This window comes from Paroedura picta, chromosome 5, assembly GCF_049243985.1.
Source record: "Paroedura picta isolate Pp20150507F chromosome 5, Ppicta_v3.0, whole genome shotgun sequence".
NCBI classification, from domain to species: domain Eukaryota; kingdom Metazoa; phylum Chordata; class Lepidosauria; order Squamata; family Gekkonidae; genus Paroedura; species Paroedura picta.
Window position 1 is genome coordinate 126,008,007 of NC_135373.1, and position 15,845 is coordinate 126,023,851.

General features: G+C 49.1%; 1 protein-coding gene across 2 annotated transcripts in view; it reads right to left on the reverse strand.

The window, feature by feature from the left end:
• TASOR2 (transcription activation suppressor family member 2) overlaps positions 1-15,845 on the reverse strand; it is a 48,258-nt gene that overhangs the window by 19,956 nt on the left and 12,457 nt on the right. Inside the window, exons 1-10 of one of the 2 annotated variants that reach the window (XM_077340373.1) lie at positions 15,568-15,627; positions 13,663-13,786; positions 13,521-13,540; positions 11,877-11,976; positions 10,803-10,903; positions 10,287-10,390; positions 4,568-4,640; positions 2,890-2,964; positions 1,012-1,794; positions 397-567 (exon numbers count right to left, since the gene is read on the reverse strand). In XM_077340373.1, the coding sequence (XP_077196488.1) occupies positions 397-567; positions 1,012-1,794; positions 2,890-2,964; positions 4,568-4,640; positions 10,287-10,390; positions 10,803-10,903; positions 11,877-11,976; positions 13,521-13,540; positions 13,663-13,691 (1,456 nt within the window). In that variant the 5' untranslated portion in view covers positions 13,692-13,786; positions 15,568-15,627. Of the gene's footprint in view, positions 1-396; positions 568-1,011; positions 1,795-2,889; positions 2,965-4,567; positions 4,641-10,286; positions 10,391-10,802; positions 10,904-11,876; positions 11,977-13,520; positions 13,541-13,662; positions 13,787-15,567; positions 15,628-15,845 lie in introns of those variants that run through there. The other variant, XM_077340372.1, reaches the window with a different exon arrangement.

Consider the following 15,845-nt stretch of genomic DNA (forward strand, 5'->3'; position numbering starts at 1 on the left):
GATTACCGTAGATGAGCAATAGGGTTGTGAGTGTCCTGCACAGTGCAGAGGGTTGGACTAGATGACCCAGCAGGTCTCTTCCACCTCTATGATTCTATGACGAACATGTAGTGATTGTCATTGTTACTAAATATTGACAGTAATTCTGTCAGCATTCTTTGCATCCAGATAAATAGGGGAATATACTACTGGCCTCTCATACGTGGTGATTCTTGTGTTTTTTTTTCTTCTGAGATACAGAGCTCTACGCCCGCAAGTGGCCGCCGTCTGGAATGCCGCTGCCCCTCCTCTTCGTGCCATGGCGCTGGCCTCCTGCTTCAGGGTTCGGTGATCGCCGACACAGCTGAACCTAGCCGAAGCGCACAACCCTAGTTCCAACCTCTCTTACGTTCTTACCTGTCCGACTTCTGTTGAGACTCTCCCCCTTCTCCCCCTCCGTGCTCTTCCTGCTGCTCAAGAGCCTTGGCTTCTTCTGTTCCGTGCCAGGAGCCTCGGAAGAGGACGTGGGTTTTGTGGCAGACTCGTGTCTTGTCCTCTGCACAATTTCTGCCGACAGCACCTCGGCACCTCGGGGAAAGAAAGGCTGTTTGGTTATTATTATTAATAATTAATAATAATTAATTTAATGTACAGTCCTTTCCAGGCAGGCTCAGGGCAGTGGACAAGAGTCAATAGAACATTCTGATCACACAACGAGATCACTAAGAGAACAAGATGCATAAAACAATATCCTATATGCCCCACTTGTATTTCATCTCATGGCCTTGGGGACGGGAGGGATAACCCAGCACTGCCACGGTGCCAGGTGTTGTGCCAGGGGGCACACAGTCTACATAAGCTTCTATCCAGGATTAGACTTTCTTGGTCTTAAAGCTGCCTCTGGACTTTGTTCTGTTGCTCCAGAGTCCAGACCAACGCGACTGCCCACCTGAATCAGTTTTCCACCGTTTGAGGACGGCCAAGATACTCAATACCAGGTCAGAATATACTTATAATCGATGCAGTGCTCACCTCTCTTCCGTCTTAGGGGATACTGAAGGTTTTTTAATTTCAGGGTGGGTTCCCCAGAATCCGACGGGGGCCTCTGCATTTTGGAAGACGCGGACGAGAGGTCTGGCTTCTTCTTCTTGGATTTCTTCTTCTTCTTCTTGCTGTTCTCCATGATGCAGAGGACCTTCAGAGGGGCCCACTTCTTCCGGGTGCCAACCCCCAGGAGCCGGCTGGATTTCCTTTTGCTGCGCTGCAAATTCCGCTCGCTCGCCCGGCTGGGCTTCCCGACGCCCTCCACGCTGAGAGAGGTCGATTCGGCAGGCTGCCCTGGCCTCGTGGTTTCCGTAAGGGGTACAGACCCCTCGCGGGGCACGGGGCCTGACCTTAAATCCAAAGAACTGCCAGGGTCACCCATGGTGCTACTGGCGGCAGAACGAGAATCGGCACCAGGATACGGCGAGGCCAGGGACACGTCCAAGGAGTAGTGCTGGGGATCTGAAAGGTATCTCTGCAAGCGAGAAAACGAATTCTGGGAGCACTTTCCGGACACGGCTTCCAGGTCCGACTTCTTTAAGAACTGCTCAAAGGAGAGGGAGGGCCCGTCCGGAGGGGTCAAGGTAGGGAGCAAGTTCTTATCGAGCGTGGACACCTCTTGGACATGCCGCTTCACCAGCACTCCCGGAGGGACCTCCTCCTTCTTGCGATCTTTGGCGGCCTCTGCCAACGCGTAGCGAAGGGCTGGCAGGAGCAGGTAGATCTGTGACGCTCTCTCGCTCGCCTTGTGTTCGCGTCTCAAGTCCTTCGCTGCCAGAAATAATGAAAATGGAATATTTAAGAACGTCGATGCAAACACAGCTGGGGGAAATGAAAAACGGAGGATAAAGTTCTGTGACACTGCAAGTCATTACCTATCTACTGATTTACCTTTCTATCTCCATCCATCCTTCTTTCCATCCATCCATCCATCCATCCATCCATCTATCCATCCATCCATCTTTCCATCCATCCATCCATCCATCCATCCATCCATCCATCCATCCATCCATCCATCCATCCATCCATCTTTCCATCCATCCATCCTTCGTTCCATCCATCCATCCATCCATCCTTCTTTCCATCCATCCATCCATCCATCCATCCATCCATCCATCCATCCATCCATCCATCCATCCATCCTTCTTTCCATCCATCCATCCATCCTTCTTTCCATCCATCCATCCATCCATCCATCCATCCATCCATCCATCCATCCATCCATCCTTCTTTCCATCCATCCATCCATCCATCCATCCATCCATCCATCCATCCATCCATCCATCCATCCATCCATCCATCCATCCATCCTTCTTTCTATCCATCCATCCATCCATCCAACAATAAATAAGTAGATGGATAGATAGCGACCTCTTACTCAACATCTCCAATCCCCTCCCTCCCCTGTTCAACGGGAGGGTCAAGTTTCCTTCCACTGGGAGCAAGGAGCCAGATCTAATAGGCAACAAGGGGAGGGGGGGTCTGAGATACACATCTAAAGAAGCCTCTGGCCCACCAAAGTTTCTGCCTCACGCAGAAGTCTGGGGAAATGACATATATGGTTTTTTCCCCCAATAAATAAATAATGTTTATGCCTTTATAAAACAATCCCAATAGGATACATTGATTTGGATCTAGTTAAGAGTTTGTTAGAATTCCATGGACGTCTCAGTCTACAAGAGACTTCGTAAGAACATGAGAGAAGCCATTGCTGGATCAGGTCGATGACTCGTCCAGTCCAACCCTCTGGGTCACACAGTGGCCCAAACCCAGGGGCCATGAGGGTGTTCACCAGTGGGGTCAGAACTCCAGAAGCCCTCCCCCTGCTGCCCCCAGGCAGTTACGTGCCAAGCATTTCAGGATCACCTGTTAGTCGCGTTGGCCTTGGGGATGAGATCACAAACAGGGCCTGAAGACGTGGAAATTCCTCAGGGACAGAATCTGCGGGCAGGAGAGGGAAAGAGGCACAGAGTTAAGGTTGGTCCTTCCTCCGAAGACACCTATCACTCCACCCATCAGTCATTTTAACCCTACAACATCCCTGTGACAAGCGGAGTGCATTCATTTCATAGAATCATACGAGTTGGGAGGGTCCTGCAGGGTCATCTAGTCCAACTCCCTGCACAATGCAAGAACAATGCAGGAACTCACAACTACCTGCCCACCCACAGTGACCCCAATTTCATGCCCAAGTGATACCCCCCCCAAAAAAAAAATCTCTATCAGAACACAAGTAAAACCACAGTAACACTATTAAGAGCCAAAATCACTTAACATCAGCCAAGAATTTCTGCACTCTACTGGCAACATAACAGAACTTCGCCACTAGATAAGGAACAGAATTATCGTTATCTGCAAGTAAGATGTTAACTAACAGATCGTCAGTGTAGCTGGAGAACCACTGTAACAAAGGTGGAATTAAGACTACTTCTGATATCCCAGTAAAAAACATAATCCAGTAGAATACGAGTAAGGCCCAGGAACACCTGGCCACAGAGATCCATGCAATTGTCACCTCTAGACTAGACTGCTGCAACTCATTCTATGCAGGCCTGCCCTTAGTCTTGATCCGGAAACTACAGCTGACCCAAAATGCAGCGGCCAAGATCCTCACAGTAACACCATGGAGGTCCCACATCTGACCCATCCTCCTTAAACTGCCAGGGTCAGGCTAAAGATTCTGGTAATCACCTTCAAAGCCACACAAGGTCAAGCTCCTGTGTCCCTGAGGGAGCGCCTTTCTGCCTACTCCCCCCAAAGAGACCTATGCTCTGCCACCTCCAACTGGCTGATGATCCCTGACCCCAAGGAAGCCTGCTTGGTCTCAACCAGGGCCAGAGCCTTCTCAGTCCTGGCCCCCACCTGGTGGAACGAGCTCCCGGGAGAGACCAGGGCCCTGCCTGAACTTCCACAGTGGACCTGTTTGATTATCACTCTGTTAAATAGTTATATCTGTCAGGATTGTAGAATCTCTGTCATAAATTAGCTTGAGTTCCTCCATGTCAGTTATATTGTTTTATATTGCTTGGCGCCTGGTTGCTCCAGGTCCTGTATTCTTGCTAGCCATAAAAGTGAATAATCTGTTTTTGTAACCTTATCACATGTTGTGGCCTCTCGGCTGAGCCTGGGTTTGTTGTCACCTCCTCAAGGCTATGAGAATGTATTTCTGTTTTTCTTACACATGTGTCTTTTCTCTGGCTCCCCTCCCTTGGGAACTGTCAAGTTTTGAGCGGGAGAATTGTATTGATAAGCAGAGGCAAATCTGTACTCTAGTCAGATTTGACTTCTCAGTCCTTTGGCGTGTAGTACTTTCCAATAAAGCTTTCTTTAATTAAGAAGCCTGTTGTGAGTTCTCTTCACGTTTGACAATATCCCTGTTCCTAGGCTCATTGCCATTTGTGGTATTTGTTTCTACACAGCTGTTTCATGTTCCACTGTGCCTCAGGGAGGGAGGGAGGGAGGGAGGGAGGGAGGAAGGAAGAAGGAAGGAGACATCGGAGACCTCTGTGGGATGCAGCTAACCTGAAGCCAGCTCCGGCCTTACCTTTTTCCTTCGCCAGCGCAGACGAGGTCAGCAAGATGAAAAGACCGCGCTCGTTCAAATATCTGACGAGAGCCTGCAGAAGACACAGAAGGGCAGGTGAAGGTCACCTCCCGCCCTTTTCTCTCCATTTTAGTTGGGATGCGGGACTGATCCGTCAGTGCAATCCTTAGGCAACAAGGAGGGGGACAAAATGGAGAGGGTGCAGAGGGGGGGGGGATGAGGACGATTCGGGGCCTGGGGACCCAGCCCAGGAGGAAAGGCTGGTAATGAATGTGCAGCCTGGAGAAGAGGAGGTTGAAAAGGGACAGGGTGGCTCTTTTCTTTCTTTCTTTCTTTCTTTCTTTGTATTTTGACTTACATATTGCCGCTTTCAAAGACTCAAGGCTCTCAAAGACTTACAATCTTTGCACTGCTCTGCAGGAGCGGTATAAATAAAAGGCTAAGGCCTGTGTGGGAGGGCTCAGTCCGGGATGGCCATGATAGCCATGATAGCCACATTAAAACGCACAGAGGTGATTTCTCTGTCTCCACATGACCTCTATTTCACCCTCACACAACAGCCCTGTGAGGTAGGTTAGGAGGAGAGAGAGAGCCACGCTTTACGGCTGATTATGCCACAGTCCCCAGGGCATGTGCAATACTGATTTGAGGATGCCGAGACTCACAGAAACCTTGCACAAGATCCCACTGCTGGGCTCTTCGCCTGCTAAGCTCCAACACTGCTGTTCATTAAGCTGTCCTACATAGTGCAGGGGGTTGGACTAGATGACCCAGGAGGTCCCTTCCAACTTGATTCTGTGATTCTGACAGGTTTCCAAACGTGTCTCTGCAACGGAAAGGCCGGTTTTTGTGCCGAAGACGGTTTCACTTTCAGTACTGAGAGCTGCGGAGCTGCAGGATCCAGGTGCTTCTTTTTACTTTCGTTTTGAGCCAGCCTTGCAAATGAGTCTCATGCCAGCATTCTCTTCTCTCTGGTGTGGTTCAGCCCCCTTTTCAAACTGGATTTATTCTTTATTCTGATTTATTCTCAGTTAACCCTCCTCTTGCCTTCTTTCCAGCTGTTTCATCTATTTATTCTGTGTTAAGTTTTTCACAAGCAGCTCAGACCAAGTTGCAAAAGCTCTCTAATGTGAGGTAAAATCCTCTGACCACGATGAGGCAGAGTTTAAAACACCCCACGTGAGCACACAAAGTCGCCTCATGGTCCGTCTACTCAAACTGGTAGCAGCTCTCCAGGGTCTCAGGCTGAACTCTTTTCCATCACCGACTGCAGAAGAGGAAGAAGGACTGTGTTTTTATGCCCTGCTTTTCACTGGCTGAAGGAGTCTCAAAGCGGCTTCCAATCGCCTTCCCTTTCCTCTCCCCACAACAGCCCTGTGAGGGAGGGGAGGCTGAGAGAGCCCTGAGATTACTGGAGAAGAAGAAGAGTTGGTTCTTAGATGCCGCTTTTCTCTACCCGAAGGAGTCTCAAAGTGGCTTCCAATCACCTTCCCTTTCCTCTCCCCACAACAAACACCCTGTGAAGTAAGTGGGACTGAGAGAGCTCAGACATAACTGCTCTGTGAGAACAACACGATCAGGACTGTGACTAGCTCAAGGCCGCCCAGATGGCTGCATGTAGAGGAGCAGGGAATCTGACTCGCCAGATTAGAGGCTGCCGCTCTTAACCCCGACACCAAGCTGGCTCCCTTACTGCCTGGAGTTTGAACCTGCGACCCTCTGCAAGTGAAGCACGTTAACCAAGCCACTTGAGTGGAATTCTGCCGGCTTAAATTCTGCTGCTATTACAGGAGTCATGTACTGTTTTACAGGGTTGCCAAATTCCAGGAGGGGCCTGGAGACTTCCCAGAATTACAACTGATCTCCAGGTGACATAGATGAGCTCCCCAGGTGGAAACCGTGCGCGGGAGGTGGGCTCTTCAGCACTGCCCCCTAACTGAGGTCCCACCCCCAAACTCCCCCCTCCCCTCTCTACCACCAACTAAGGCAGGGGTACTCAAACTGCGGCCCTCCAGATGTCCATGGGCTACAATTCCCAGGAGCCCCTGCCAGCGAATGCTGGCAGGGGCTTCTGGGAATTGTAGTCCATGGACATCTGGAGGGCCGCAGTTTGACTACCCCTGAACTAAGGTTTCTAAATATCTGCCCACAACTTGCCTCCTGATTTTTTTTTCGCAACACCAAAAATAGCTTAATGCCGGCGTGAGACTCGTTTGGAAGCTTCAGCAGGCTCAAAACGAAAGTAAAAAAGAGGCACCTGGATCCTCCAGCTCTGCAGCTCTCAGTTCTGAAAGTGAAACCGTCTTCAGCACAGAAAGGAGCCTCTCCGATTCAGAGACACACTTTTGGGAACTGGTCGGCTCAACGAACAGCACCAGTGCAGCCCGGCAGGTGAAGAGGCCGGCAGTGGGATCTTGCAAAGAGTCATTTTCATAACATCTCCTCATAACATCTACTGTTGGGCCTTCCCTTGCTTAACCTCCAGGAGGAGCCTGGAGACCTCTCAGACTCACAGCTGATTTCCGAATGGGAGAGATCAGTTCCCCTGGAGGAAAAGGCTGCTTTGGGGGGTCAGCTCTATGCACCGTACCCTAATGGAGGTCCCACCCCAACCCTCCCCCCTCCCCACTCCACTACCAACAGAGGATTTTTTAACATTTGCCAACAACTTGGCTCAGGATCTTTTCCACAACTTCAAGGAGATCATCATGCTGATGTCAGGTTTCATTCATTCATTCATTCATTCATTCATTCATTCATTCATTCATTCATTCATTCGATGTATTGGCTGCCACTCCCAGAGGCTCGTGGCGGTTTACGTTAAGTCCACTAAAAACCCATTAAAACCCATTAAAACAATCATGCATCCACAACAACATCGAACAACAGCAAGTAAAGATGTTGGAAGCCTCACCCCCCCCCCCATTCATCTACTAGAGGGAGGAGTGAGTTTCTAAATATCTGCCAACAACTTGGCTCATGATCTTTTTCAAAACACCAAGGAGAACTTAATGCTGGCGTGAGACGCATTTGCAAGCTTCAGCAGGAGTCTGGCTAAAAACGAAAGTAAAAAGAGGCTCCTGGATCCTGCAGCTCCACAGCCGACGGTACTGAAAGTGAAACCATCAGAAAGCACAGAAAGGAGCCTCTCCAATTCAGAGACACATTTTTGGAAGCTGGTTGGCTCAACAAACAGCACCAGTGAAGCCCGGCAGGTGAAGAGGCCAGCAGTGGGATCTTGTGAAGAGTTACTACTATGAGTCTCTTCTAACTTCTGACTGGTGTCTCTTTTCTTAATCTCCAGGTGGGGCCTGGAGACCTCCCAGGCCGACAACTGATGTCCAAATGAGAGAGATCAGTTCCCTTGGAGGAAACGGCTGCTTCGGCACTGTACCATAACTGAGATCCACCCCAAACCTCACCCTCCCCAGCGTCCACCCCGAAATCTCCGGCATTTCCCAACCAGCAGCCCAATGACTGATTCAACCACACTAGCCATATAACTCCTCCCCCTGCACACAAGTTATTAACATTCGCTTCAGCCAGGCTGGCTCAGATCTGCTGCGGTATTCAAGATCTGTAGTGTGTATGATTCAAAAGCATATGAAGAATATCCTACAAAGGGGCACTGAAGAAGATGTGTATTTAATATAGATTAGGAACTTCCAAAGTATTTGGAAGTTCCTATGGAACTTTGGCCACCTCATGAGAAGGAAGGACTCCCTGGAGAAGAGCCTAATGCTGGGAGTGATTGAGGGCAAAAGAAGAAGGGGACGACAGAGAATGAGGTGGCTGGATGGAGTCACTGAAGCAGTCGGTGCAAACTTAAATGGACTCCGGGGAATGGTAGAGGACAGGAAGGCCTGGAGGATCATTGTCCATGGGGTCGCGATGGGTCGGACACGACTTCGCACATAACAACAACAATAACAACAAGGAACTTCCATTTTTCAAATGCCCTCAATTGGAGACTTCCTGCTCCCTTGAGCATCCTTTCTCCCTGCTTGCCTCCCGAACAAATAGAATGAAAGAACAGGATAGTCAGACAGACTGCAAGGAATCTCTCTATCTCCTTCCTTTCTAGAGGCATGGGTCGTTACCAGTAGTGCTGCCAAAGCATGCCGTGTGGCAGGGGGGAGGGCATGTATGCCTGCACAGAAGGTACTAAATGAACAATAAATAGTTGCAGGTAAGTGCAACTTTGTTTTCATCACTGATCTTCTGCGCAGTAACGAAGGGGGATTTGAGCAGCCTACTCACCAGGTGGTGGGGCATGCTGTCCAGTGAATGCAGTTCTGCTTTCCCCACTTGAGCTTCTTGCGTCCCTTGCAGGTCCAAAGCATAGTGGCGCACAAGCGTGCCACAGCCTTCTGCCACAGAGGGAGACCTGTCAACCCCAGGCCAAGAGTGGTTTCCCTAAGACTACCTCAAGTCTCCCCCACAGGGGGGCCCATTAGAACCACAGAATTCCAGATAAGGAATATTGATTCTCAGTTAACCGTCCCCTTCCCTTCTTTTCAGCTGTCTTGTCTGTTTTGTTGTTGTTGTTGTTAGGTGCGAAGTCGTGTCCGACCCATCGCAACCCCATGGACAATGATCCTCCAGGCCTTCCTGTCCTCTACCATTCCCCGGAGTCCATTTAAGTTTGCAACGACTGCTTCAGTGACTCCAGCCAGCCAGTGACTCCATCATGTCTGTTTACTCTGTGTTAATTTTTTGCAATAGCTTAGACCAAGTTGCAAAAATTCTCTAATGTGAGATATTCTCTGCACCCAATCCACGCAGAGCCTATCAACAGCGTTGGTGACTGAAGGGAATCTATACATTCAGAGGCATTAAGCCTCTGAATCTCAGAGTCAGGAGCCAACATAAGGAGAAGGCCTCAGCCTATATGGACTGTTGTGGGCCCTCCAGAGGAATTGGTTGGCCCCTGGGTGAGACGGGAGGCTGGACTGGAGGGACCCCTGGTCTGACACAGCAGGGCTCTTCTGAGGTTTTTATAAATGCCTCTGCCTCTCTCCCCTGTTGTGGGCCCTCCAGAGGAAATGGTTGGCCACTGGGTGAGGAAGGATGCTGGGCTAGATGGACCATGATCTGATCCAGCAGGGTTCTTTGGATGTTCTCAGGAAGGATTCAGACTCTCTGCCCTCTTATTGGCCCTCCGGAGGAACTGGTTGGCCTCTGTGTGAGGCAGGATGCTGGACTAGATAAACCCCTGGTCTGATTCAGCAGGTTTTTTCCAATGTTCTTATCAGAAACTGATAAGAAGCACAGTCTTTATCGCAACTGCTCCAAGAATCTGGCATGACCTCCCCAGTAAGATACAGAGCTCTGCTCATCTTCAAGCATTTCGAGGAAGATGTAAACCCTGTTTCTATCTGCTGAGTGGGAACCTGTTGCTTTCTAAACTGCTTTTATTAAGGCTTTTCATTTGATTGACTTTATTGCTAACTGGTTCGATATTTGGTGCCTCAGACTTTAGAGATGATTTAAATATATTTTTAATAAGCCATATTTCGTGATTTGTCTCCAATAGCCACTGATCTTTACCGGATTCAAAGAAATTTAAATTCTGCACTAGACAAGTTTTCAAAAACTTAAACACCGATGCTGATTTTGAAAGAAGTAAGAATATTCAAAGCAACATGCGATCCCCACCCAAACCCCAACACACGTCTCCCCCCCTCCCACCCCCTCCCCATAGCATGGAGGCACCTACCAGATCTTTTTCCTTCAAGCTCTCCAGTAACTGATCCACTTTCTGCTCGTTTTGGTTTAATGTTTCCACTTCATATAAACTGAACAGAATGCCTTGGGAACGCACTGCAAAAGGGGAAGATAAAAGCAACACTGGATTTACACGCAGCCTGCGTCAGCGAAAACTTGGGAGCAAGAAGGTGGGCTGCTCAAGGCTGGGATTCCAACTGCAAAGAGGCAGGATTTGAACCCGAGACTGGTTCAGGCTCTTAGCCACAGTGCTACACCAGCACTCAGTGACTCATACCGTGGCAAAGGAGGTGTGATCCTCTGAAACATACGCTCTGCAGAGATGACCAAACTGTGGCTCTCCAGATGTCCGTGGACTACAATTCCCATGAGACCTTGCCAGCATCATGGGAATTGTAGTCTGTGAACATCTGGAGAGCCAGTTTGGCCACCGCTGCTCTACAGAAACTCTTTTTAAAAAATGAAGGTGATTGATCTTTTCAGAGCATATCTTGTTTGCAAATTGTACCTTCGTCATTTGCATAATTGTTTTTCCCAAAGGCCACCTCAGGCAGCTTCCTTCTCAAGTCCCGCAAGGCCACGACATACTGGGCTTCCAGCTTGGCAGGCCTAGGGAAAGAAGGACAGAAACGGTTCCTGTCTGGGATCCAGAGCTTTTCCAGCGGCATTTTGGGAAGGGCCCAGGCCTGTACGTTACCAGCTCCCGGCTACAATAGGCTGCCTAGAAACCATAAAGGGAGAGCCAGCTTGGGGTAGTGGACAGGAGTGCGGATTTCTGATCTGGAGAGCTGGGTTTGATTCCCCGCTCCTCCTCCACATGTCCTGCATAGTGCAGGGGGTTGGACTAGATGACCCAGGAGGTCCCTTCTATTCTGACAAGCTGGGTTTGATTCCCTGCTCCTCCTCCACATGTCCTGCATAGTGCAGGGGGTCAGACTAGATGACCCTGGAGGTCCCTTCCAACTCTAGGATTCTAGGATTCTACCAATTCAGTACAAGGTCTCAGTCATGTGCTCACTCTCCCAAATGCCAATTTTGTGGCTATCCCCAAAGCTGAGGGGGCACTAGATCCGTGACAAAATAAAACATTTCTTCACTGCTGCAGGACACAGGAATGGCTGCTAGTCCAACGGCCTTTAAACAGGATGCAGATAAATTCACGGACGAATGGCTGTTAGTCAGCAGGCCTAAATGGAAACTCCATGTTCAGAGGCAGTGTACCCTTGAACTCCAGTTACTGGAACAGGGCAGGAATAGGAGTTGGCCCTTGCCCCATGTTACAGGCATTCATAAAGTGTGTGTTTATCAAGGTGTCAGACTCAATGGACTGCTGTTCTGAGACAGGCGGGCTTGCCCAAAATCTGTGTGAGACAAGATCTAAACGCCCGACTTGTCATGTAGAGACTTCAAAAACATGTCTAAAACTTAATTCAGCGACAATCTCAACAGGCAAGCCAGTTTTCTCTCAGCTTCCCCGTTGTATTGCCTCAGGGAGATGAATACCGGCCTACCCTGCAGGGCTGTTGTTCAGAGTTATTCCCCATGGACGCTAGAGGAAACAGAAACAAACTCTCATACTCACAGCTGGGCTGGGATGGTACCACTAAACGGCGAGCAGAGGGCTAGGTCACACACCCGCTGGTTCTGAATGAAGAGCTGTCCTTTCCAGGGACGATACAACGCTAAACGTTTTGCACACCACCGGAGACAAAATTACACAGACACGCATAAATACACAAGAAAGGCGGAAGGGCGGCAAGTCATGAGCCCCTCAGAGCCCAGCTGGAAAGGAAGGAGCTATCACCTTGCAGTTCCTCCTCTTGCAAGGCCTCTGGCTCCCTCTTTGACAACGAGGAGGGGTTTTACCGTATCAATTTTTTACCGGTCTGCTTCTGTGCAGTGGATGGTTTTTATGCCACTTATAAGCCCAATGGCTTGTTCTAACGGCTTGTGTTTTGGCATCGTGGGATTTTTTAAATGAAGGTAACAGGAAGAGGCCTTCCTCGATCAAAGAAGCTCACAGGAAAGGGCCTTTTCAGTGGCAGCCCCACCATTATGGAACAGCCTCCCCAAGGCGGTGAATCTGAACCCCTCACTTATTTATTATTATTTATTTTATTTACTTGGATTTTTATACCGCCCATTCTTTGCGGCTCTGGGCGGTTTTAACTTCTGGTCTTCAGGAGGCACGTTTTATTTAGGCTCGCACTGGGTGAATTTAGCTTTTTATAATGTAGGTAGACCCAATTGGAGATTTGAAAACAACAACAACAAAAAAGTTTATTTTGTTCCACTTATATACCACCCCTCACTGCCCAAAGGAGTCTCAAAGTAGCTTACAATCATCTGCCTTTCTTCTCCTCACAATACCCTGTGAGGTGGGGGGGCTGAGAGAGCTCTGAAAGAACAGCTCTCACAGGACTACTTTGGGCTGATCCTGTGTACAGCAGGGGGTTGGACTAGATTTTCACAGCCAGATTAAGTTCAGCAGTGGAATAGGCTGCCTAAGGAGGTGGTGAGCTCCCCCTCACTGGCCGTCTTCAAGCAAAGGTTGGATACACACTTTTCTTGGATGCTTTAGGATGCTTTGGGCTAATCCTGCGTTGAGCAGGGGGTTGGACTAGATGGCCTGTGTGACCCCTTCCAACTCTATGATTCTGCGATTCTGTAACCTTCATGTTCAGTATCAAGGGAACCTGACAACCTGAAATGGCCAACAGGAGGTGACAGCTGGGTACTAGTTCTTTGGGGGGTTCCTGCTTCCCCATGATTCACCTGTTCCTCAGACCCTAGTCCAGGGGTCCCCAACAAGTTGCCCATTAAGAGTTTTCAGAAAATGAGCTTTCGCTTGCCCTGTTGAAGAGTTCCATTAGATTTATGCATAGCCCCGCTTCCTGAAAATTTGAGGTTGGCTCTGCCTCTTTGGGCAGCCATTTTGTGCCTGGCGTGATCTCCTAGGGAAGCCATTTTGTGGTTATGTCCACCATCCTTAATTCCAAACGTGCCCACAGGGCCTAAAAATTTAGAGGCCCCTACCCCTTTCCCACTTTCTTCTGCCACTCCCGGAGCCTTCCATACCGGGGACCTTGGTCAGGGAGCGAAAACTCCCACTCACCTTTTCCACAACCTTTACATAAACCTGTTATTACAGCGAGAAACAAGACATATTTTTTCGAAAAGCCAAATTAAAAAAAAAACATACCAACTCAGCACAGGATATCCTCACCTGTTGTCTTACATTCAGCTCTAAAGAAAAGAAAATAGGGGGAAGAGAGAAGAAAATAAAGCTTAAAAACGGAGCAACTAAATAAAAGCAGAAATGACTTCTTTTTTTGGGGGGGAGGGCGTCATCGCTTAAAGCGGCTTACAAGTTCTTCTTGCGGTTTAACGGCGACATTCTTTTAGGCTCGCGGTCTTGACGGGCGACCGTTACATGAGGGCGGACGGGCAAGGGCGTTCATCGACTCCTCCCCCAGCAAATTCATGCAAGTTCTGAAAGAACAAGAACGGGAGACATTTATCGTTTATTAGAACATTTATATCCCACTTTACAAAGATCTTCTCAATGATCCGAACAACTGTCAGAGAAAACCAAGTCATTATCCCATTAATAGCAGATCCCAACCGGACAGGGCCTTACTGGTGGTGGAACCTTGGCCTTGGAATACCTTCTACCACCAGATATTTACCTGGAGCCTTGCCCGTTTAGTTTAGGTTCCTTCCATGATTCTATGATTCTATGAAGGATACTGCAGAAGTATTTCTGTCTTGTCAAGACTCAACACTGCCGTCCCTTTGGATTTTACAGTCTTGTCACTTTTAATCTTTTGGGGTTTAACATAATTTAAACATGGACACAGTTCCAGGCCTGCCTTTTCTAAATTTAGTGAGGTTTTCATGATCAAGGCCCAACTGATCTGCTCCCAGTTGTCAATTCTCTGGGAATTTTTATTTCTCACACCTAATTTCTCCTCTTATTTAATTCGTAATTACTGGACTGCGCCGGGGAGTTACTTAATGGGGCCAGTTCTACTGGTTTTGATTGTAATTAAAAGTCATGGAAGCTTGCTGAGTCATTGTGTTATACACACTCAGCCAAACCTACCTCACAGGGCTGTTGTGGGCGGGGATAAACTGGAGGAGACTAACATAAGATGCTTTGGGTTCCCGTTAGGGAGAAAACCAGAATTCCTGGCATTTCCCACCACTTCCGTCCTGGATGGTCCAACCTAGTCCTCTCTTGTCAGATCTGAGAAGTTGAGCTGGGTTGGTCCTGGTTAGAATTTGGATGGGAGGCCACCAAGAACGTCCGAGGTCACCGCACAGAGGCAGGTGAGGGCAAACCTCCAAACCTGTCTTGCCTTGAAAACCCCATAAGGAATTACCATAATGAGGCTGTGATTTAACATCAAAGCAGCCTCAAAGCAGCTGACAATCACCTTCCCTTTCCTCTCCCCACAATAGACACCCTGTGAGGGAGGGGAGGCTCAGAGAGCCCTGAGATTACTGAAGAAGAAGAAGAGTTGGATCTTATATGCTGCTTTTCTCTACCCGAAGGGAGGCTCAAAGCGGCTTACAATCACCTTCTCTTTCCTATCTGAGCCCTGATATTACTGAAGAAGAAGAGTTGGTTCTTATATGCTGCTTTTCTCTACCCAAAGGAGGCTCCAAGCGGCTTACAATCACCTTCCCTTTCCTCTCCCCACAACAGACACCCTGTGAGGGAGGGGAGGCTTGGAGAGCCCTGAGATTACTGAAGAAGAAGAAGAGTTGGATCTTATATGCCGCTTTTCTCTACCCGAAGGGAGGCTCAAAGCGGCTTACAGTCGCCTTCCCTTTCCTCTCCTCACAACAGACGCCCTGTGAGGTGGGTGAGGCTGAGAGAGCCCTGAGATTACTGAAGAAGAAGAGTTGGATTTTATATGCCGCTTTTCTCTACCCGAAGGAGCCTCAAAGCAGCTTACAATCACCTTCCCATTCCTCTCCCCACCACAGACACCCTGTGAGGGAGGGGAGGCTGAGAGAGCTCTGAGAGAACTGTGCCTGGCCCAAGTTCCCCCAGCCAGCAGCATGTGGTTGGGAGTGGGGAATTGAACCCGGCTCTCCAGATCAGAAGCCGCTGTTCTTAACCACGATACCGAGGCGGCTCTCACCAGCCCACAGGGCTGTACACAACACACTGGTAGACCTCTTCTCCAAGAATTTTCCAAATCTAGTTTAGGCGACTGAACGAGAGACTTCCTAGCATGACCCCCCCCCTCTCGTAGGCACACCTCGCAGGGCAGCCAGGCCCAGCCAGAAAGGTCTGCTCGGACATCACGAGGCAGGAGAACCTTCTAGAATGGCGTCAGTTAGGCCTCCTTCCGTCCGGCTAGAATCTTGAGGCCTGCAAACTTGAGTTCGCATTAGGCCAGAATGCCAACTGCTGTGTGACCCGTCAGCCAGAGCCCCTCCAAAGAATATCGCTCCCAAAACCCGAAAATGCTCAGGAACCTTCTGTATTCTGCTGGACTACGTTCATTGACTTGGGGAACAAAAACTTCCTGAGGCA